The sequence below is a fragment of the Pseudorca crassidens genome, chromosome 14, assembly GCF_039906515.1.
Source record: "Pseudorca crassidens isolate mPseCra1 chromosome 14, mPseCra1.hap1, whole genome shotgun sequence".
Taxonomy (NCBI): Eukaryota; Metazoa; Chordata; class Mammalia; order Artiodactyla; family Delphinidae; genus Pseudorca; species Pseudorca crassidens.
The window spans coordinates 10,832,428-10,857,033 of NC_090309.1; the positions used below are offsets into that span (position 1 = coordinate 10,832,428).

General features: G+C 42.9%; 1 protein-coding gene across 1 annotated transcript in view; it reads left to right on the plus strand.

Moving 5' to 3' along the window:
• ACOXL (acyl-CoA oxidase like) overlaps positions 1 to 24,606 on the plus strand; it is a 365,696-nt gene that overhangs the window by 151,365 nt on the left and 189,725 nt on the right. Inside the window, 1 exon segment of the mRNA XM_067704360.1 lies at positions 19,266 to 19,382. Within this exon segment, the coding sequence (XP_067560461.1) occupies positions 19,266 to 19,382 (117 nt within the window).

Consider the following 24,606-nt stretch of genomic DNA (forward strand, 5'->3'; position numbering starts at 1 on the left):
CTAGAAATCTGGGTTTGCTGATACCTCTCTCGAAGATTATTTTGTGGATTAACTTCTGTAACCCATGTGGGTGCACCAAGCACTTGGAGCAGTTGCTCTGGAAATTCTCATTTCCTTTCTTTATCCCAAATGCGCTTACACGTAACAACCCAATAATAACCAGAATCTTCTTCACCTTCTCTCTTCCTTGCCCCCAAGAGAAAGTCAGTGGACCAAAGACTCATGGGGCCAAGATTCTCCCTCTTGACAGTCATGCTGCAAGTTGTTCTTGCGGACTCTTAATTTGTGCCAGCTTTGAATCTTCCACTTTCCCATTATCTTGGCTGACGATTATCTAAAGAAACAGGTACACCTGCAGGACAGGGAGGATGAAGAATATCTCACTGGGACTTGTCATTTCAGCGGTTCACTTAGGAGGAGGAACTTATAGATTCAAATTATAATAGAACTTAAAGGAAGTTCTCAGCGTCTGGGGGAAAACTGTGTCAGAAGGTGCTACTTAAACCTTATGAATAATGTACTAGTAAAAGGAAACTCATAGTTATGAGTCCAAACCCGTCTGTCTAGAGAGAAGTGCAGTGAAAACCAAAGGTGCCAGCCCAGGAGCTTTTGCCTGACAAGCTGGCTAATACTACAGCTAAATTTAGAATACTGTCCGCATGGAGTGGGTTTTGTCTTACATTTCAGAAGTCTTCTATCTTATCTTCAAAATGAATGTCTGGGGACATTTTAGTTACTATTCTGCACTCACCTCTGTAGAAGCTTTACACACGTGATGCACTCACCACTTGCCTGCACAGACTGCCTCTTGGATGTCCACACAGCTCTCATGAAATGCAGACAGTGCTTTGTGAGTAGCAGCATATTTCTGATTGTGTAGGATTGAAAATTCAAGAGCCCATGAAGCAGTAAAATTAACTGCCCCAACTGTTTTTTAAAACAGCTTTTTTGATATTGATTTTTCAATATGGTACTGTATTGAATTGTGGTAGAATTCAAATACCATAAATTTGCCCATTCAAAGTATACAATTCAATGCTTTTTTTGTATATTCACAGAGTTGTGCGTCCATCACCACAGTCTAATTTTACAAAATTTTTGTCAATCCCTAAAAGAAACCCTATACTCATTAGCAGTCACTTCCAATTACCCCTACCCCCAGCCCTAGGCAAGGACTCATCTACTATCTGTCTTTATAAATTTGCCTTTTCTGGCCATTTCATATCAATAAAATCACACAATATGTTGTCTTTGTCACTGACATCATTTAGCATAATGTTTTCCAGATTCATGCATGCTGTAGTATGTATCAGAATTCATTCCTTTTTATAGTCCAAATACTATTCCTTTGTGTGGCTATACCACAGTTTATTTATCCATTCATCAATTGATGGACATTGGGTTGCTTTCACCTTTTGGTTATTTTGAGTAATGCTCCTGTTAACAGTCATACACACACAAGTTTTTGTGAGGATGTATGTTTTAATGCCTTTACCTAGGAGTGGAAATGCTGGGTCCTATGGTAACTGTACGTTTAATATTTTGAGGAACTGCCAAAAAGTTTTCCAAAGTGGCTGTAGCATCATACATTCCCACCAGCAGTGTATAAGTGTTCCAGTTTCTCCACATCCTCGCCAACACTTGTTATTGTCTTTTTTATTATAGCCATCTAGTGAGTATGAAGTGCTATCTGCTTGGGGTTTTGATTTGCATTTCTCTAATGACTAATGATATGAGCATCTTTTTATATGATTACTGGCCATTTGTATATCTTCTTCTTTTTTTTAAAGATTTAATTTAATTTTTTATTTTTGGCTGCATTGGGTCTTTGTTGCTGTTCTCAGGATTTCTCTAGTTGTGGCGAGCAGGGGCTACTCTTCGTTGTGGTGCATGGGCTTCTCACTGTGGTGGCTTCTCTTGTTGTGGAGCATGGGCTCTAGGCACGCGGACTTCAGTAGTTGTGGCTCGCGGGCTCAGTAGTTGTGGCTCGCAGGCTCTAGAGGGCAGGCTCAGTGGTTGTGGTGCACGGGCTTAGTTGCTCCACGGCATGTGGGATCTTCCCAGACCAGGGCTTGAACCTGTTTCCCCTGCATTGGCAGGCGGATTCTTAACCATTGCGCCACTAGGGAAGTCCCCATTTGTATATCTTCTTTGAAGAAATGTCTATTCAGTTCTTTACCCATTTAAAATATTGAGTTATTCATCTTTTTTTTTTTAGTTTTTCATCTTTTACTAATGGGTTGCAAGACTTCTTTATATACTCTGGCTACAATTCCCTTATCAGATATATGTTCTGAAAATATTTTCTCCCATTTTTTGAGTTGTCTTTCCACTTTATTGATAATGCCCTTTGAAGCACAAAAGTTTTTAATTTTGATGAAGTCCAGATACTCTTGTTTCTCCTTTGTTGCTTTTGCTTTTGGTATCGTATCTAAGAAATCACTGACTAAAGCAAGGTCATGAAGATTTACTCCTATGCTTTCTTCTAAGAGTGTTATAGTTTTAGCTCCTAGATTTAGGTTTATGATTCATTTTCAGTTACTTTTTGTGTATAGTGTAAGAAAGGACTACAATTTCATTCTTTTGCATGTGGAGATCCCATTGTCCCAGTACTGTTCGTTGAAAAAAAACCCTATTCTTTCACCATTGATTTGTCTTGGCACCTTATTGAAAAACCAATGGACCACTAATGTAAGAATTTATTTCTGGACTTTCAATTTTTTCCATTGATCTCTATGTCCATTCTATGTCAGTACCACACCTAATTACTGTAGCTATGTGGTAAGTATTCAAATTGGGAAGTGTGAGTCCTATAACATTACTATTCTTTTTTGAGATTGTTTTGGCTATTCTGGGTCCCTTCTGTTTCCATGTGAATTTTAGGAAAATGTGTCAATTTCTGAAAAACTTGAATTTTGATGGGCATTTAATTGAATGTGTATATCAATTTGGGGAATATTGCCATCTTAATGATATTAAACCTTCCAAGTAATAAACATGGTATGTCTTCCCATTTGTTTATATCTTCAATTTCTTTTAACAGTATTTTACAGTTTTTAGCATACAAGTCTTAAGCTTATTTTGATAAATTTTTTCCTAAGTATTTTATTGATTTTGGTGCTATTATAAATGAAATTGTTCTCTTAATTTTATTTTTGGATTATTTATTGCTAGTGTATAGAAATATAATTAATTTTTGTATATTGATCTTGTATTCAGCAACAATTTTTGAATATTGATCTTGTATCCTTGTATCATGCTAAACTTGTTTATTAGTACTAACAGATTTTTAGTTGATTCCTTAGGATTTTCTATATACAAAATCATGGCATCTTCAAATAGATATAGCTTTACTTCTTCCTTTCCAATCTAGATATTGATACCTAAAGGACAATTATAAAATGTTCCTCTTTATATCTGATAACATTTTTAAAATCTATTTTCTGATATTAGTTTATCCACTCCAGCTCTTATGGTTGCTGTTTGCAGGATATATCTTTTTACCTCATTTTACCTTGAACTTATTTGTATTTTTGAATCTAAAGTGTATCTCTTATAGAGAGAATATTATTTTCTTTTAAATAAATTTATTTATTTATTTGGCTGCCTTGGGTTTTCGTTGCTGCATGTGGGCTTCCCTAGTTGCAGTGAGCGGGGGCTACTCTTCGTTGTGGCGCACGGGCTTCTCATTGTGGTGGCTTCTCTTATTGCGGAGCACGGGCTCTAGGTGCGTGGGCTTCAGCAGTTGTGGCATGCGGGCTTCAGTAGTTGTGGCTCGCAGGCTCTAGAGTGCAGGCTCAGTAGTGTGGCACATGGGCTTAGTTGCTCCGCAGCACGTGGGTTCTTCCCGGACCGAGGCTCAAACGCGTGTCCCCTGCATTGGCAGGTGGATTCTTAACCACTGCATCACCAGGGAAGTCCTGAAAGAATATTGTTGAATCTTGTTTTTTAAATCTGGTATGGCAATCTCTGCCTATTTATTGGATATTTAATCCATTCAGATTTAATAAAATTTAATAAACATTAAGCTTGTTGCTAAAAGAATTATAGAGCTACCAGCAACTCTTAGCTGCTCACCATTAAGGTCTCCACTGTTTGTCAAAACACTCACAGGCACGATCTTCTGCATGCTTTGTTCCAAAAACAGCTGGTTTCCTACAGAAAGCTGCAGCGATCTCTGTTCATATGGCCTGCCCCTTCCTGAGAAGAGTCTGTGTAATATTCAGAGCTGGGGGTGAGACAATGACTTGCTTCCCCTGATGTGACACCCCTGAAAGCAGGACTCTGGACAGGGATGGTAGCTCCTGGTTCTCCTAGCTTATCCTTCCTGGCATGAGACCTCCATCCTAGAAGCAAGCCGAGTCATGGATGCTCAGGATTCAGGATTCTTGACTTGTTGTGTCTGGAGTAGAGCTTCTGCCCTGTGAATGGGGACTGGATGGGGAAGGGAGCTGCAGTCCTCTAGGCTGTATCTGCCTTGAATAAAGCTTCTGTAATATGGAGCTGGGAGTGAAGGGGTGGAGGGAATGAGAGATGCCAGTGGCCTGCATGAAGCCGTAGCCCTAGACTGGGAGGTGGTGGGAGGGGGAGCCCCATCCTCTTGACTGCACTTGCCCAGAGTATAGCTCCCATCACACTGAGCTATTGGGAGGGGTGGGGGGCGGGAGATGAGGTTCAAATGATATTTAAGTTTAGATTTTTTTGAATAGATGTTTCTCCATTTGCTCAATGTCCTCAGGATAATTTCCTGAGACTTTAAGAGTTGTTTTAGAGATAATTTTCAGTGATTAAATGAAAAGCGTTTGGGTATCAGTACCATTGTATGCAGGTCAGCAAAAGTAGTGGGGTCCAGCTGGGGATGAAAATTGGATTTCCCTTTTGAGCAAAGCTCAGAAGTGTGCTGTTATCTCAGGTTCAGTCCTGATAGAGGTGGTACGGGGACCCTGGTCTCCTGATCACTGGCAGGTTCTCTGGTCCAGTCTCCACTAGCCTCCCCAAGCCTCTTTGAAATGCATTCACCCAGGCTGTCAGCTTGTGTTGCGTTCTTTGGTATCCCACGATTTGGGTAATTTTCCGTCTCCTAAGCTCGTACACAAAAACTCAAATGACCTTGTGGAAGTTTATTTCCAGGCAGTATCCCTACAAAGCAGATGAATTATTTTTGTCACAGGCGTAATAAATGGTTAATTTTGGAAATGTTTTCTGTAAAGCAAACAACTGCCAGGTTAGTTTCTTTTTAATTTTCAATTATGTGCAAGGATACATCAGTACAAAGAAATGAGACAGGCTTGTCGCGACCCAGATGAAGGATACATCAGTACAAAGAAATGAGACGGGCTTGTCACGACCCAGATGATGGCATTGCCCTTTGGGAATGCCCAGGAGAGGATTAGAGTTAGGTAACAGACTGGGCAGATAATTCTGGGCAAAGTGTGGCAGTGAAATCTGCGTAGTGAAGGACGAATGTCCGAAAATGAAGCCCTGGGAAACTGGCAGATGTGATAGGTCCCACGCAGGTCCATTTGTGACTGAGAAGAGCAAACTGATGGTGAGCTCTCTGGACAACTCCAGCTGAGAGAACTTTGCATTGCTGTGTTCTAGGCCTTGATGACAGATGTGGGCATCCAACACCTGACATCCAGATGCTGGATGTAAATGAGGCCCAGAAACTGGGTAGATAGAAACCCTTAGATGGAGGATGAAGTGGTTAGTTTTTTCTGGGAGGGGTAGTTATGACAATATAGACCCACTCAAAGAGATTTTTTTCCCTTAAATAAATATTCCTTGAAGGCACATATGCCAACAGAATAGCAAAGTTTGCTTTTACTTATTATTTCAGTTTTAGAATCAAAGATGAAAAAGGATGCCTGGAAAAAGCTGTGTTTAGGGAGGCTCAGGACTTGCATTAATTTCCTGGCAGATTAGAGAATAAAGTGGGAGAGAGGTTAAACCAAGGACTTGTCTGCCAAGTCAATTGGAAGAAGGAAGATCAAGGGAATTATCTGAAACCAGGGAATGGCTATTTTAAGCAGATAGGAACAAGAGTCTGTTCACCTTCATCGGTCCTTCTCCGGTCAGCCTAGTGGCACTTGCTGTAGTTAACTATGTTGGTATATTTATTTCATATCCCACTGGGGTAGACCTACATCTCTCACCTCTCCTTATCTCTAAAGTTAAAACAAACCACAGAATTACATAGATGAAGGAAAAAAGCGACATGTCCGTTTGTATAGTTTTAAAAACATTCCTCATAGGGAAAAAAGTCCCAAAGCAAAAGCGTTAAACTGATTATCCAAAAAATTTTAAATGTACATATTTCAAATGACACAGTAGAGAAATATCTAAGCAAGTATGACTAACAATGGTTCATTTTCCATAATACATAAAAAGCCTCTATAAATAAATAAGAAAAATAGTAACATCACAGTATATAAATAAATGAGCATATGATATGAGACAATTTTAAGAAGACTTATCCATGGCTTATAAACATGTAAACAAACTAACTAACTTATTACTAATCAAAGAAAGATGAGTTAAAGTGAGATAACTTTTTACTTTATTAAATTAGCAAAGACTTTTGAAAGGATAATACTCAGATCTGGTAGAAATGCATTAGGAAGAGCAAACGTATATACTAGGAGAAGGAATAAAATTGATATACTCTTTCTGGAAAGTGAGTTGGTGATGTGTATCAAGGGCTTTAAAAAAAGGTTTACATGTTTTTCATCCAGTATTATTTTCTCTAGAAATTTACCCTAAGGAAATACTCATTAAAATTGTGACTTCTAGAATATTTAATGACATCGAAATTGCATACAATGAAATTAGGTAAACAGAAAAGCAGGTTATAGAACTCTCCTCCATATGTTACTAATCGAATATATCCATGTATGTTGGAGATATTCATTATCCCTTGATTGTCACAAGCATACTTGTTCATTTTATTTTTTCTGACATTGAAGTGTCTGTAACTGGCACACATGTACCATGTAATTTTCCTTATTCGTGATAGATTATCATTAAATTGGTGGTACATATTTAAGAACTTTTTTAAAGCGTGGAACTATGACATAGAGTAATTATATATTAACGTTTATGCATGATTTTCTCTCTTTCTCCTTATCTCTATGTTTGTGGAAGCTAAATAAATCTAATATTATCAATCAGTTATCGCACTTCTGCCAGATGAACTTACTTAAAATTCAAATCGAAATATGTCATGTACTTCTGGGAAGCTGGAGTAGATGTACTTTTCCTTATTCCTTCCACTTAGAACAACTATAAAGTCTAAACATTACATATAAAGCGGACATAAAATGACTCTGAAAGGTGGAGGCAAGAAAGCAGACCAGCTAGGACCACCAGACCCAAGGGATGGCACGGTGGGGAGTTCCCTTGTTTTCTTGTTGACCCATATGTTCTAGGCTGGGTACTGGTGAAGGTGACAACCCAGAAACACCAGTAAGAAGGCAAAAAAAGAAGTCTGCTTTGTTTAGCCAAAGGACTAGGAAAAGACACTCAGCAAGACAGAAAACTTTTAGGCAGTACTGCTCTACTTTAGTCAAACACCACAGGAGGAGCTGTGTTCCCTCTTACCCATGCCAACAGAGGCCAGGTGGGAAGCCTGGACTTCTGCTCTGCCCACGCTATAACAAGCTGCACCAACTCTGCCACCACAGTGGTGTCAGAGAAGGCCAACCAGGGAGCTGGGACTTTCATCCATGCCAGAAGGAAATTCACACCACCCCCTGGGGTGTCAGTAGAGACCAGGTGGGGAGCCTGGACACCCACCTGTACCCAGTACCTCCTCCCACCTCCTGCTGTAGTGGTGTCAGAGGAGGCCCAGTGGAAAGTCAGAGCTTCCACTGCCATTCGACAATAATGATGCTGCATCCGCCACCATGTCAGTGGAGGCTACATGGGGAGCAGAATTCTCACCCCTACCCAGCAAGAGGAGGAACTCATGCCCATCACTGGGGTGTCAACACAGACCAAGTAGGGAACCTGGACTTCTCCCTCCACCTGTCAGTAATGACTCCTTTCATGTCAGAGAAATACAGAGGATTTAAATAAGATCCAGAGTCTCACAACATAACATGAAAATGTACCTGTTTCAGTAAAACATCACTTGTCATACCAAGAATCAGGAAGATTTCAAACTGAATGAGAAAACGTAGTCAATAGATACCAACACTGAAAGGACAGAGATGTTAGAATAACTTGAAAAATAGTTTAAAGCAACCCTCATAAAAAAATGCTTCAAAGAGCAATTACAGACACACTTGAAACATGAAAAAATAGAAAGTCTTGGCAAAGGATAGAAAGTCTAGGCAAAGAAATGAAAGATATAAAGGAAAGCCAAATGGACTTTTAGAACAGAAAAATACAATAACCTAAATAAAAAACTCAGTGGATGGTGTCAGCATCAGAATGGAGGGGAAAGAAAAAAGAATCAGGGAACTAGAAGAATAAAAAAGATAGAGAATATCAATAAAACAAAGAGCTGGTTCTTTGAAAAGATCAATAAAATTGACAGACATCTAGCAACATTGTCAAAGAAAAAACAAATTACTAATATCAGGAATGAAGCAAGGGATATTACTACAGACCCTGAAAACATCAAAAGGGTAATAAAAGAATACTAGGAACAACTCTGTAAACAGAAATCTGAAAACTTAGATGAAATGGGCCAATGCTTTCTAAAACAAATACTATAATTCAGCCCATATGTACGACAATTTGAATAACTCTATAACTATTAAGGAAATTGAATTAATTTAAAACCCCCTAAAAAAATCTTCAGGCCAAATGGTGTCGTTGGAGAATTCTGCGAAACATTTAAAGAATTAACAATAATTATATACAGCTCTTCTACAAAATAGAAGAGGATGGAACACTTCCCAAATTCATTTTATGAAGCTAGGAGCGTCCTGATTGCAAAGCCAAATAAAGACAATATAATAAAAGGAAATTACAGAACAATATTCCTCATAAAAGTAGACACAAAAATCCTTAGCAAAATATTAGGAAATAGAATTTAGCAATGTAAAAAGAATTATGCACCATGACCAAGTGGGGTTTATTCCAGGATGCAATGCTGGTTTAATATTCAAAAATCAATGTAGGGCTTCCCTGGTGTTGCAGTGGTTAAGAATCCTCTTGCCAATGCAGGGGACACAGGTTCGAGCCCTGTTCCGGGAAGATCCCACATGCTGCAGAGCAACTAAGCCCGTAAGCCACAACTACTGAGCCCACGTGCCACAACTCCTGAAGCCCGCATGCCTAGACCCGGTGCTCCACAACAAAGAAGGCACGGCAGTGAGAAGCCTGCACACCTCATTGAAGAGTAGCCCCCGCTCGCCGCAACTAGGGAAAGCCTGCGTGCAGCAACGAAGACCCAACACAGCCAAAAAAAAAAAAAAAAGCCAATATAATCCACCATATTAATAGGCTAAAGAAGAAGAATTACATAATCATAATCAATTGGTGCAGAAAAAGCATTTTAAAGATTCAACATACATTCTTGGTAAAAACTCCCATTTAAATAGGAATAATGAGAAATGTGCTCAACCTGTTAAGGAGCATCTACAAAATACGTACCGGCATGCCTTGCTTTAATGTGCTTTGCTTCATTGCACTTTGCAGATGTTGTAGTTTTTTTACAAATCGAATGTTTGTGTCAACCCTGTGTTAAGCAAGTCTACGGGCACCATTTCCCCAACAGTATTTGCTCACTTCGTGTCTCTGTGTCACATTTTGGCACTTCTCACAATATTTCAAGCGTTTTCATTATTATTATATTTGTGATAGTGATTGGTGACCTTTGATGTTACTACTACGATTCACTGAAGGTGCTGATGATGGTTGGCATTTTTTAGCAATAAAGTTTGTTTAAATTAAGGTATATACATTTTTAAAGACATAATACTATTGCACATAATAGACTACAGCGTAGTGTAAATTTAACTTTTATATACACTGGGAAACCAAAAAATTCACGTGATTTGCTTTATTTCAGTGGTCTAGATCTGAACCCACAAAATCCCAAGGTGTGCCTGTACAGTCAACATTATACTTAATGGAGAAAGACAATGCTTTCCCCCTAAGACTGAGAAGGCAAGGATATCTGCTCTTACCACTGTTGTTCAACATAGTGATCAAAGTTGTAGCTAGTACAGTAAAGAAAGGGAAAAGCATATAGATTAGTAAGAAAGTAATAAAAGTGTTTCTATATTCAGATGACTTGAATGTTTATATAGAAAATCCCCAAATATTTACAAAAGTCCTAGAACTAAGAACTGAGTTTCAGCATGGTCACCAGATACAAAATAAACATGCAGAAAGCAATTGTATTTTTATATACAATGAACACAAGGATACCAGAATTTAAAATATAAAATAATAACATTTACAACTGCTCATAAAAATTGAAATACTTAGGTGCAAATTTAACACTTATATGCTGAAAACTGCAAAACACTGATGAAAGAAACCAAAGATCTAAATAAATGGAAAGACCTACCGTGTTTATGGATTGAAAGACTCTGACGTTGTAGGCACCCTTACTTCTAAGGCTATGGATTGAGAGGGAAAGTGGATGCAGCAGCCCGCCCTTGAGCTACTCAGGCATGTCCCGCTGCCAAGAGCAGTCTAAAGCCAGCCTAAAGCGTTAAGAAATGGATGCCAGCCCTAAAGAGAACTTCATTACTTGGCTTTCATTCCCAGATGCCCAACCTCAGTGAAGGAGAACCCTGGAGAGTGTTGGGGCCTCAGTGTAGGTCTCCTTTCTCTCACTGTGGTCAGGCTTGTGTCTCCAGGATGATAGTAGGCTCTGGCTGGCTCTTTGGGCAGGCAGGATGCACATGGACCCTACACCAACCGTAGTACGGAGGGGAAAGAGGAGAGAAGGGCTGGCTTCCAAAGGGGTCAGCCCTCTTGCTTCCACACGCTAATGACCAAAGTGCTGGGGGCTTCTGCAATACTTCTGCAGTGGTGCTGTTGATAGAAGATCTCTCTCTCTGTATAGATGATTTTTAAAAGTATGAAAATAATTCAACAGTGAAATCATTAGGCCACCCCAGGGAGTTTCAGCTGCAATTTATAGCTCCATGTCTCCCGCCGTTGTAATTTTGTTTTGCATTCATTAGGATGTGAGTTTTTTAAAAGAAAAATCTCAAGGAATCACAGTTCTGACGACTAACATTAACCACCGTGTCACTCACAGATATTACTAAGGCTATAATTCTGAAAAGTAAATTAATCTCCCTTGTGTGGGAGCCATCTGAATAACATTCAGGTTCCTCTCTAGGGTAGGCTGATGGACTCTGGAAAGAATCTTCTGCTTCTATGGCAACATGATATGAAGGAAGGCTCTGCCTGCACCACCTTCCCTGGCTTTATTTTGTCCACCTTGTCCCTCCCTGGAATTGGGGAAGAAGAAAACTGGCTGGTGTTCTTGGGTACATAGAAAGGCAGGTGCTTTTCGAAAGCTTCATGTGCTTTCCAACACACACACACACACACACACACACACACACACACTTTTTTTCTAACATATTAGTTGACAGCTTGTTTTCTTTTCTGTCAGCAATTTCATTATCTTTAATGTTGAGTGGAAGAGACTTTCCTCTTCACCCTGAAAATCTTTTCACAACAGCTTTAGCGATGCAGAATAGATTAGTGCTTTGTCTGGGTGAAAGAAAGTGTTTCTTTTGGGAAATTTTTAAATGGCTTTCCTAGATCAAGGATGGATAGAATAGAGGGTGATCCTAGGAACTTGGGGTAACAGTAATGACTGTGGTGATGACACCTGCCATGCCTTGAACACCTACTGTGTGTCAGGCGTGGGCAGTGTCTCCCTTCGTCCCCTCTGTCTTCGTCAGCCCCGATTTAGGACTGAGGCACTCGAGGCTCAGTGAGTTTGTGTAACTTGCCCAGGAGAAAACGACAGGGGTCAGAGTCTGTATGCAAGCCAGGTTTGTCTGATCCAAAGCCTGGGATTTAACCACTTTGTCCTGCCTCCCCTCCCGTGCTGCCTGGGATGGAGTGATGTTGACTTGGCCCCAGGATGGCCTTCTGGGGGCAGCAGGAAGCTCCAGAATAGGATAAGAACAAACAGCGGAGAGGTAGCCAGGTTCTCTGTGTTTTATTGTGAAGGCGTTTGAGCCACAGTGTGTCAGGTCGGACCCCTCTTGCTGGTGTAACTGAACCCTCAGAGAAGAAGCTGGAGTTGGTCGACCTTCAGATCCAAGGTGACCCAGGACTGGCTCTCTACTGGTCCTTCACATGAGGTTGGCGTCCCTGTGGTTACAGCCCAGGGTTACGATGTTGGCCAGAAGTGGCCCACACAATAGAAATATGGAGACAGGGTCATAGGGATACTCTGCCTCCTGTTGTCTCTTTATCTGAAGGACTTCTGGAGTCTCTACTGGGGTCATCCATCCACTGATGGGAGGAAGTGGCCTGATCCCAACCTCTTACGGTTCTGTAGCCTGCTCCCCTTGGCACTGCTCTCCCAGTGCTAGTGGGTGGGGTAGACAGTCTTTGCAGCCTAGGGTAGCAGAATGTCAGTCCCCACCAGGCCGTGACTGGTCACGATTTTAGACCCATGAGTTTCCTGTTGGGGAAGGGCCTTTATGTTCCTGGTTTTGATTTGGTGTGACCTTTGAGAATGGGAAAAAAGTAACAGCAAAGGCTGTTTGTCTCTGCACTCTATGGCCAAGAAAACACGGGCTCTAGTGTCTGTGTTTGTGTGTTTGGGGTGGCGGTCCCTGCTCTTTCTATATACCTTTGGACACTGATACCAAAGCACCCTCATTTTTTCTGTATCTGAAATATTCTCATGTTTAAAAATTGTCATTTCCACTGACCCCATCACAACCATTGAGGTTCATCTGTTCTTTTCTGTGGTTGGATTGAAAGACTGCTAAGGGGTGGGAGAAAAAACGGGGTGTGGAAGGTGCAAAAGGTAATTGTTGGGATCTCTGCAGGATTGGAAGGGCACTTTGAGAACTCTTCCTTGGGACCATGTTGCATATTTAATCACAACCAAGGCTACTATTAAAGCAGCACTTATCTATAGACTACATACATACACTTCTCCCATCTCTCCTACAGATGGACTGAAAATTGCCCATTTGGGGAATGACACCTAAAACATGGTGGAGGTCACATGTGGAACCTGATGTTTAAGGCAGGATTGCTTTGTCAGAGCCCCAGGGCAAACTAGTAAATGTTCAACTTAAAAAAAAAAAAAAAAGTAGCTAAATTTGTGTGCAGCCCAGCCCCTTCTGTGATCCCAAACTTGACCCCAGCTTGGGTGGTTGGGACTGGGTTTGGTGAGGCTTGGGGCTGGGAGTCATGTGTCTATTCTACGCGTTACCGGATAATAAGTTGCCAGGTTTTTACATCCTGGCCGGCCAGCTGAGCCCAATCTGCTGGGTCCAACCCGTGCCATTAAAATATACTGCTTTGGGAACTCTTCTCAATACCCTGTAATGACCTATATGGGAAAAGAATCTAAAAAAGAGTGGATATATGTATATGTGTAACTGATACACTGCCGTACAGCAGAAACTAACGCAACACTGTAAGTCAACTCTAATAAAAATTTAAAAAAATATCCTGCTTCGTAACATATTTTCCCTCTGGGTTTCTTTGTCCAGGAACATCCCAAAGAAGGGGAGAATTAGGGACAGATGGGCTGTGGGCTCTCCGAGAGGCTGGGGGGTCTCTGTTGGGGCCAGTGAGAATGGGGCACAGTGGTCCACCTCTGGGGCACTCACGGGCTCCCTGAATCCTCTCTGTGGCTGAGTTATTAACGAGGGCAGGTGGCCACAGGGAGTGTGGCCAGGGCTGAGGAATCTGCTCAGCTTTTGTCCACAGAGGTCAGCCCTTTGACAGAGAAGGAGGAGAGTTCTGTCCTCTGGCAGCAGGGATGCCTGTGAACCAGCTTGAACCCCCAGAAATCTCAGGATTTAAGGATGGAGGCCCAGCCACAGAACTCTCTTCCTTCCACTTTGACTGGCTGTCATTCAGAGCAGGCTGATGCAATGATGCTGCAGAGCAAGAAACACGCAAAGCAATTATCTTTTTAGTAGGTCACTGGCCTCCTTTGGGAGAAGAGACCAGAGGGAGAGCTGGGGAGGCAGGCAGCCCGGCCTTCCCCAGAGGCTGCGTGTGCAGTAGCTGCGTGGGTGATTAATAGCTGTGTCACTTTCCATGAATGTTGTTTTAAGCGGCCGTGTTCAAAACTGAGTGGGAACAAAATAAAACAACCCCAAAATAAATGTTTCCTCCCGTCCTTATGAGTTGCTGGAATCCAGAAATAGCTTCTCAAATCTATCATTTTAAATGGCATCGTTCACAGCCCTCTCACAGGGATACTGTGATGAACACACATCACTTTCTCTTTTTAAAGACCATGAAAAATTTGAGCTCAGTGACTTTGGGGTTGTTTTCCGGCCCTGAAATAAAAATTATGTTTACAGAGAAAAATATAGCCTTTACATGGGTTTTTAAAGAAAAATAGTAACCCAGGGGAGGAAAAGGACAGGAAGAATATTGTGTCCATATAGATCATAAACTGGAACAGTAAAAACGTCTGGCAGGCGGTAATTGCCGGCCAGCTGCAGGGATTGTGGTCCTGTGAGTTGTGTTCAGGGCAGTGTGCCAAGATGCTGGCAACCAGAGGACTGGCCTGGACCATCCCAGCCCTCCGTGAAGTCGACTGGGGCCTGAGTGTGTAAATAAGAGGGTGACCTCCTCCGGCCAAGTTCTCTCAGAGCACAGTCTTGAGGCCGCCTCTCTCTGCTGCCTCTGTTGGAACCAGACTACTGGCTTGGGGATTGATGGTGGCAGTCTTAGGGATGACTCTGGCAGCATCTCTGGTCAGGAGAAGGGTCATTAGCCTTGAGTGTCATATTGATATTTTCCCCTGGAGAAGCCAGAGAGCACATTTCAAGGGTGAGAAGCCCATGAGAACCTCCTGGCTCAGTGCTTGGGAGACTATCAGTGTCTCGGGCCAGAGAAAGGGAGGGAAAGAGTGTGGGTGCTGCCTGCCTTCTGCCCACTCATTTGTTCCTTCCTTGAAAAAAGCCCAGTGGGTGGGCTGTTGGGCGTAAGGACAGGGTGGGTTCCTCATCTTAGTTGCTTAGTCGCTCCATCGCTGTCGTAAATGGCCGCTGGCTCCCACTCAGTACTCCAGTGTCTGCCAGTTGGGCTTTTATCAGAACATCTGTGAACAAGCGAACATTCCAAAGAGACGTGGAGGGCTGGGTGCTGGAGGAGTTGGGTGTGTTGCCGCTGGGAGGTGGCAGGACACTACATCTGTCACCTTGCTTTCAGTCTCTCCTGCCCACTCACACCTGGCCAGGCTGGGGCACCTGGAGACAGAACAGGCCTCCCCTCCGTGAGCTGTTAGTCTTGGCCCCAGGTGCTGTTTTAAAATCCTAGGTTGGAGCTTCCCTGGTGGCACAGTGCTTAAGAATACACCTGCCAATGCAGGGAACACGGGTTCGAGCCCTTGTCCGGGAAGATCCCACATGCCGCGGAGCAACGAAGCCCGTGCGCCACAACTATTGAGCCTGAGCTCCAGAGCCCGCGAGCCACAACTCCTGAAGCCCACGTGCCTAGAGCCCGTGCTGTGCAACAAGAGAAGCCACCGCAGTGAGAAGCCTGTGCACTGCAACAAAGAGTAGCCCCCGCTCGCCACAACTAGAGAAAGCCCGCACGCAGCAACGAAAACCCAATGCAGCCAAAAATAAATAAATAACCCCCAAAAAACCATAGGTTGTATTAATTGTTTAGGTATGGTGACAGGAGATGACACATCAGGAGCCCACTGCCACTGAAAACATAGCTTGTTACTTGCAGTTCCCAAGAGATGGAGGGATGCCATGCCCTGCAGGGCCACCTGGGGAGGCACCAGGGACAGTCAGGAGTCAGAGGGAGTGAGGCCAGGAGCTTTTACTGGGGGAAGGCATGGGTGAGGCAGGCTAAGCAGGCTAAGCAGGTTCAGGGTTTGTTTGGTTTAGGCTAGTTTGAATGATTCCAGCAGGTTTGGGGGCCCTGGGGGCTGTCCTAGTGGTCTGGCCAGGGGGAGATTAGGGCAGGGGAACAGTGGCCCAGAGTGAAAGAGCCCCTGAAGGAGGTGGTAGGGATGCGGGCTCTGGATTGGCTAGTTGGCAATGAAAGATGTAATCCTTTGCTCCCTCAAGGAATTGGCGAGTCCTGGAGGGGCAGTCCCTCCAGGGTCAGCAAGGGCCCAGATGGCAACGCATCAAAACATGTGGTTAATACAGGTGCACACGGCGCCAGCATGAAAGGGAAAAGTGCTCCCACGTGGGAGAGGTAACAGATGAAATGCTCGGGGCAGTCTGGGGAGAAGCAGCTGCCTGCTTTGATGGCTTTGGTTTGGTGTTTGAAGGGGTGAGTCCAGAGAGGGGAGGACGTCTCAATGGGAGGAGGGGGCTGAACCACCAAAGATATGACGTGGGGTAGTTAGGGGTGAGGTTGGCTGCAGGCAGAGTCCGCCTGGACAGACGCCCAGTATGGGAAGGCGTCTGCGGGGCTTAGCAGGAAGCAGTTAGGACCCTCAAGTAAGGCCAAAGCAGGTCTTGAATGCCAAGCTGAGGCATTTGGATTTTATTCTGTGTGAGCTGCCAGGGCTGTTTTGCCCTCAGGAATTCTCAGACTGAATTCACAGACCCCTACAGAATGACTCCGCTCGGCTGTGTATCATAATCACAGCACTTAATTAACAAATGAGGATGCTGATGTAAATTTATGCTGGATGAAAAATAGAAATCCACTGTGGCAGGGCTTGAAAATGCAGTTCCTCCCAGGCTTGCAGGTCATGTCGGCGAGCGGAGAGGGCTCTGGGGATCGTGGGGGGCGGCCATGCCCCCAGTGGAGGGGTTGACGGCCTCAGACCTCCAGGGAATCCCATCACGGGAATGGGGTCCAGCGTTGCCAGATCTTCTTTGTTTTCAAGAAAGCCTGGAAATGCAGATCCCTGTTGTGAAATCACTTGGTCGCTTGGCAACGTGTTAGCTAAACTCCGTCCTCCCTATCAGCACAGGGAAAGGCACTGAGAGGCCAGCTGTGTGGACCCTTGGTGGCCTCTTTCTGCTCTCCTGTCACCCCAATTGAATTGTGAGGCTCAGAGAGGAAACGGGATGATTTCAAGGTGTTCCTCCATTGGGGAACTGAGGCACGGCAGGTCAGGGGTCAGATCTGGCATCCCAAGACCTTCTGTGAGGTCGGAGCGAGCCACTCTGCGGTGCTTCATTGGTATTTCCTCGTTGCCAAAACTCATTAATTCTTTCATTCATTCAGTGACTATTGAGTGCCTGCTGAGTGCCGGCCAGGACCAACACTACACACACAAAATCAGAAAACGTGATGGGATACTGTCTCAAAGTATATTCTCGTTGTAATTATTTTTCAGCAAAACAAACCCTAAAAGGCGCTGTGATCAGTCCCTTATTTTGCTGTTGCCATGTGGGTGATGCTTCCTGCAATGATGCTCTGGCACCAAAGGAGGAAATACTGGTGACCGACAGGGTGGGATGAGGGGGTGATGGGAAGGAGGGACGCGCGAGGCTCTCCCTGCCCACGCCACCTGGGCTGTTTCCGTCCGTGTCCTGGGCTGTGAGCTTCAGGCTATGAGCTCCGTGGCCGGGCCTGAGCCTTCTTGACCTTGGGGGACGCCTGGCACCTCGGGTGATGCTGGCACCGAGCAGGCCCGCAGATGTCCCCCAGGGGAGTGAATCGCATGTGGCGATAGCTGGTTTCGGTGGAGAAGAGTTTAGCCACAACGACCATAGGAAAAGTTCCAGTAGAAACACAGCATTTCAAAATGCAAGTTAAGAGAGTGGGCACAAATGGAGTTTGTAGAATGACCTGATGTTATGGTGACACCATTATTGGGTCTGTGACTGTTTTATTGGTTTCACGATGATCCGGAAAAAGCTGAGAGGTTTTCCTACGGACTGTCAGGCTCCTTTGGCACTGTGCCCTGTTGTGGTTGGGATGGACGGAGGGCATGGGCAAAGGCAGGGTGGGGTCATGTTCCTCAGACAACTATCTGTGGGGTGGTTAGATGGCGTCTGGGGAAGCTATGCTCGTAGAAAACGAGCCTGCGCTCACAGTGTGCCTGTGTGCGCTTGTTATTAGGTCTGTCCTCACTGCCTCCCACCCTCATGAGATGGCCAGGTTGTGAATTCTAGATGCTTTATGAACTAAAAAGATCATGGTACCCTCCTTTTAATTACAAATAGGAAGAACATTAAAGCATGCAATTATGACCCAGAAAGTATGAAACAAAATTCTTAAAAATTTGCTGTTTCCCGTCTCTCGTTGAGTGATTGATGGGTATCCTCATTTCATTGGCGTCTGAAGCACAGGTTCGCCCTGCCTGTTGGATAACCTAGCACGATGTGCACCTGTGTGCGTACGTCTGCACATGTGTGCACGTGTGTGTGTGAAATGTGTCAGAAATTGACGTTAAGATCGGAGCTGTTCACAGAAGGGAGGCTGCCAAGCCCAGGATTGTAGAGCATCAGCCTGCATGGGGCAGGGGGGTGACCTAGACAGGCGGGGCTTGTGCTTTCTACAGCCGCAGGATTCTGTAGGATTAACCCACGGGTGATGCCTGGGAACAATTCCACCCCACTTTACAAGCTGCTCTGAGGAGGACCTCTGTTCACCCCTACGCAGCTGCATCAGAGCGAAAGGCAGTGCTGTCCACAGGGCACGGGGTTTAAGGAAGGATGTGGAGAACACCTTTTGCACGAGGAACTGCAGGGGAGGATTTAGGTGGGCTGAAAATAATGACCCACCTGTGAATCTGACAGAAGCACCAGGGTTGGCGTGGCCTCCTTGTTGAGACTGTCCTTTTGAAATATGTTCTAGGGTATCACTCCTGTCCTATTAATTATGTCAGGAACTTAGTAAAGCTGAATAATTAATGATCTCAGTGCACTAGGAACTATAAAATGCCACGTAAATGTTAAGGACTAAAAATTACTCTGTGTATTAAATAGATACCCTGCTTTAAAAATATTCCATGGTGGGAAGGTTAATTTCCAGAGCAGCTGAAAAGCTTTTTGTTGGACTATCTTCAGAAACTTTTGCCATCTTAAGTACATTTTAGGAGACTGAGGCATTCTGTATCTGAAGTATTTGAAAGACAAAGGGCTGTTTGGGATGATGTTGCCTATTGGATTTTGGTAAAGTTGCGTCTGCTTGATTCTCTCTAGCCAGAGGCAGTTTGGGCCCAAAGCCAAGGAAGAGGTCAAGATTATTGAGCACCAAACACAGACCCTGCGGCTGATGCCTCACCTGGCTACGGCCTTGGCCCTGTCCTTCACCAACAGGTGAGATGCCTCTGGGGGTTTGCCCTCTTGAGGTGAGTCTGCGGCTCTGGCATTAACAGGAGGCAGAAGAGAGAGGCAGGCAGGGGCTTCACTTCTTTTCTTTTGTAAAAACTTTTTTATTTTTTTAAAATTTACTTTTAACTCTGAACACGAAAGAGTCTGTAGTTAAAATCCAGTGCTCAGGTCAAACTTGCCATCTGAATCTTGGTAGTCCATATATCCTGATGATGGGGTCCATGAAGACTTTGGGATGACCCGAACTGACGCTTCTCCAGAGTGTCTAAAAGAAGCAGACTCAAACAGTTGAAATTTCTCTATCTCTGAAAACGGTTCTAATTTATAGTAATATTTTCAAAAATAGGTCAAGATGTGTACATATGGTGGCGGGCTATTGAATAAAAGAGCAGTAGGGGCTATCCTGGTGGCGCAGTGGTTGAGAGTCCGCCTGCCGATACAGGGGACATGGGTTCATGCCCCGGTCTGGGAAGATCCCTCGTGCCGTGGAGCAGCTGGGCCCGTGAGCCATGGCCGCTGAGCCTGCGCGTCCGGAGCTCTGCGACGGGAGAGGCCACAACAGTGAGAGGCCCGCGTACCGCAAAAAAAAAAAAAAAAAAGAGCAGTAATAATACTGTAAATTCACACGGAACTTCACATTTTACAGCTGGCTCTTCTTATCTTTGTCTCATAAGCCTAGACATTGCCTGGGCAGTTGTGGGTCATTACCACATGGTAAAGATCAGAAATTAGGAGATTTGCCTAAGATCACAGGGTCCAGGAGTGGGTGGACTGGGAATGTAACTCCAGACTTTGGACCCTTATCTGTGTTCTTTCCTCCCTGTGCAATCCTGCTTCTTGTGGGAACTACGAGAATTAATTTCTGAATAATTTAGAACTGGCGTGTGTGTGAAAATGACCGCGCCAACGGGTAAGCTGGTGCCAGGGTTTATGAAAAGAAGGTCATTGGAGAGATTCTGCCTCTAGTGTGCTGCTGGCTTGTGGGGCTGCTCAGTGCTGCTGGCCTGGCTGGGAGGAGCTTGGGCGGGCGCCCCTCTGCCCTTATGCGCTCAACACTGGGATACCGGGGTGTGTGAACGGTGAACCCTGCAGACTGAGCTTCGGTAGCAGCACTGAGATTGATCCAAGCCACCTGGAGGAAAATGTAAATCACTCACATCTGACATCTTCCTTAAAATATTCTTGAATGTCTTTTGAGGTTGAATTTGCATATTGTAAAATGCACAGATTTTATTGCTCAGTGAGTTTTGACAAACATATGCACTGGTGTGATGAACACTTAAACCGAATCTAACACATTTCCATCACTCCACAAGGTTCCCTCGTGCCCCTCTGCAAGTTGCCCCACTCACCACCACAGCAGAGACAACCACCTTTCTGATTCCTATCCCGATAGCTTTTTCTGCCTGTTCTTGACCTTCATATAAATGGAATCATACAGTATGTCTTTGTGGGTGTGTCCAGCTTATTTCGTTCAATGGAATGTCTTGATGTTCCTCAATGCTGTTGAGAGTTTAATTTTTATTGCTGAGTAGTAACATTCAGTGAATAAACCACATTTTTTTTTATCCATTTCTGTCACTGATGAACATTCAGGTTGTTTCCAGGCTTTTAGCTACTATGAATAAGCCACAGTGAATATTCTAACACAAGCTTTTCATTTTTCCTAGGGTAAATGCTTAGAGAGGACTTGCTGGGTGTTGGGTATGTGTATGTCTAACTTCATAAGAAACTACCTGTTCTTCAGGGAGGTAGGACCATTTTATGCTCTCTTGGGCAATATATGGGAGTTCCAATTGCTCTGCATCCTTGCCAGCCATTGTTATGATCAGGTTTTGTCTTGGTTTGTTTTAATTTTAGTTTATTTTGGTCTTTCTAATAGTTGAATTTTATTACCCTAATAACTAATGACATTGAGTGAGTATCTTTTCATGTGCTTATTTGCCATCTGTATATTTTCCTCACCCATTTTTTAAAAGTTATTTTTATTTATTTATTTATTGGCTGCATTGTGTCTTTGTTGCTGTGCGTGGGCTTTCTCTAGTTTCGGCGAGCAGGGGCTACTCTTCGTTGCGGTGCACGGGCTTCTCATTGTGGTGGCTTCTCTTGTTGTGGAGCACAGGCCCTAGGTGCACGGGCTTCAGTATTTGTGGTGTGCAGGCTCAGTAGTTGTGGCTTGCGGGCTCTAGAGCACAGGCTCAGTAGTTGTGGCGCACAGGCTTAGTTGCTCTGCAGCATGTGGGATCTTCCCGGACCAGGGCTCAAACCCGTGTCCCCTGCACTGGCAGGCGGATTCTTAACTACTGCGCCACCAGGGAAGTCCCACACCCATTTTTAAATTGGGGTATTTATTTTCTTATTGTTGAGTGTCAGAGTTCTTTTTATATTCTGGATAGATTCTTTGGCATCATATATGTGATTTGCAACTATTTTCTCCCAGTCTGTCACTTTGGCTTTTATTCTCTTAAAAGTGTCTTGATCAGAGCAATAGTTTTTAATTTTGATTTGATTGGATAGCTTTAAATTTTGATTTGTCTTGAAATTGGGTAATGTGAGTTCTTTTTCAGAATTGTTTTGACTCTTCTCATTCCTTTTTGCCTGTACTTATACGTGTTAGAATCATCTTGTAAATATCTACAGGAAAGATGGCTGGCATTTTGCTTGGGATTGTGTTGAACCTGTAGATCAAATTGGGGAGAACTGACTTCTTAATGTTGAGACTGCCAATTCATGAACACCGTGTATCTTTCCATTTTTAAAGGTCTTCTTAGATTTCTCGCCCCAGTGTTTTGTAATTTTCAACACACAGATTCTGCACATATTTTGTTATATTTATACCTAAGCATTTTACTTTTCTTTGGTGAAATTGTTTATTTCTAGTATATGGGAATAGTATTTACTTTAGTATATTGATCTGCAATCTTCTTTGTAGATTTTAATACATATAGGATTCTTCAAATTACCTATTTCTTCTTGAATGGATTTTTATTTACTTCATCTAATTTGTCAAACTTACGGCAATAGTGTTGGTTGTGGTATTCCTTTATCATCCTTTTAATGTCTGTGGAATCAGTAGTGATTTCATCTCTTTCATTCCTGATATTGTGTTCTCTCTCTCCCTCATCAGTTTGTATAGGTTTATCAATTACATTGCTTTTTCAAAAAAACAGATTTGACACAATTGATTTTCTCTACCGTTTTTCTGCTTTTAATTTTCTTGATATCTCCTCCAATGTTTGTTATTTCTATCCTTCTACTTGCTTTGCTTTAATTTCTTCTCACTCTCTCTTAAGGTGAGAGGTTAGGTTACTGCTTTGAGACCTTTCTTCTTGCCTAATCATTTAGTACTAAAATTTCTCTGTAAGCATTACTCTAGCTGCATCCCTCTGCTTTTGATACGTTGTATTTTCATTCAGTACAAAATAGTTCACAGTTTTCCTTGAGACTTCTGCTTTGACTGCTTTGGTTATTTGGAAGTACTGTCATGGTCCAAGAACATATTATGAAGGATTCTGTTCTTTCAAATTTAAGGCCCAGAAGACACACACACACACACACACACACACACACACACACACACACACACACACACACACACCTAACACATTCCACATTGCGAAGAATATATACTCTGTTATAGTTGGGACGATAGTTCTATAAATGCCAATTAGGTTGTGCTCTGCAGACTATATACATCCTTTCTGATTTTCTGCCTACTTGTTCCATCAATGGCTGAGAGGAAGGGGTTGGCATTTGCAGCTATAATTATAAATTGGTCCATTTCTTCTTTCAGTTTTATTAGTTTTTGTCTCAAGGATTTTGACGTTTTTTAGATGCGTATACCTGTAAGGATTATTATATTTTCTTGGACAATGATCCCTTTATCGTTATGTAATTTTTCTCTTAATCCCTGAAAATATTCCTTGTCCTGAAGTCTATTTTGTCATATTAATATAGCTACTCCAGGTTCCTTTTATTTAGTGTTTTCATGGTACGTCTTTTTCATACGTTCATTTTTAACCTGGCTATATATTTTTTTTTTTTTTTTTGCTGTACGCGGGCCTCTCACTGTTGTGGCCTCTCCCGTTGCAGAGCACAGGCTCCGCACGCGCAGGATCAGCGGCCATGGCTCATGGGCCCAGCCGCTCTGCGGCATGTGGGATCTTCCCGGACCGGGGCACGAACCCGTGTCCCCTGCATCGGCAGGCAGACTCTCAACCACTGCGCCACCAGGGAAGCCCTAACCTGGCTATATTTTTAAAGTGGGTTTCTTTGTAAAACAGAGGATAGTTAGGTCTTGATTTTTTTATCCAACTTGAAAATCTCTGACTTTTAGTGGGTGTGTTTACACCAATTGTATTTAAAGTGATTGTTGATATGTTTGGATTAAAATCCACACTGATAGCTGATTTTTATTTTTTCCATCTGTTTTTTTTGTTTCTTTTTCCTTTTTTTCTGCCTGCTCTTAGATTAAATGAATATTGTTTATTATTCCATGTTATCTCTTTGATTGACGTTATTTATACTACTTTTGGAAATATTTTCCTTGTTGACCCAGCGTTTACAGTATACATCTTTACTGAATTAGAGTCTGTGTTGAACTATTATACTGCTTCCCCTGTCGTGTGTGGACCTAAAACAGTATATTCCAAATTCCTCCCTTCCATCCCTTTTTCTGCTATTGTTGTCACATAATTTACTTTTAAATATGCTGCAAACACACAATATATTGCTACTGTTTTTCTTTTACATAGTTCTGTTTTAGAGCAATTAAAAATCAGTAAAATTGAATTTTATTTTACCTTTATTCAATTGCTAACACTGTTAATTTACTTGTATAGATCCAAATTTCTAATTGATACCATATTTGTTCTGCCCGAAGAACTTCTAACATTTCTTGTAGAATAGGTCTGCTAGCAGCGAATTCTCCCGATTGTTTTTTTTTTTTTTTTTGAGAAAGTCTTTATTTCTCCTTTCTTGAAAAAAGACATTACCAATATGTACAGAGTTCTGGGTTGATAGTTTATTTTTCTTTGAGCATCTTAATGATCTCACTCTATAGGCTTCTTGATTCCTTGATTCTCATGAGAAAACAGCCATCATTTTTCTGGCTGTTTCCCTATATTCCCCATATATGCCCACTTTAACTGCTTTTGAGATTTTCTCTTTTTCTTTGATGTTCAGAGTTTGATTATGTTGACCTAGGTGT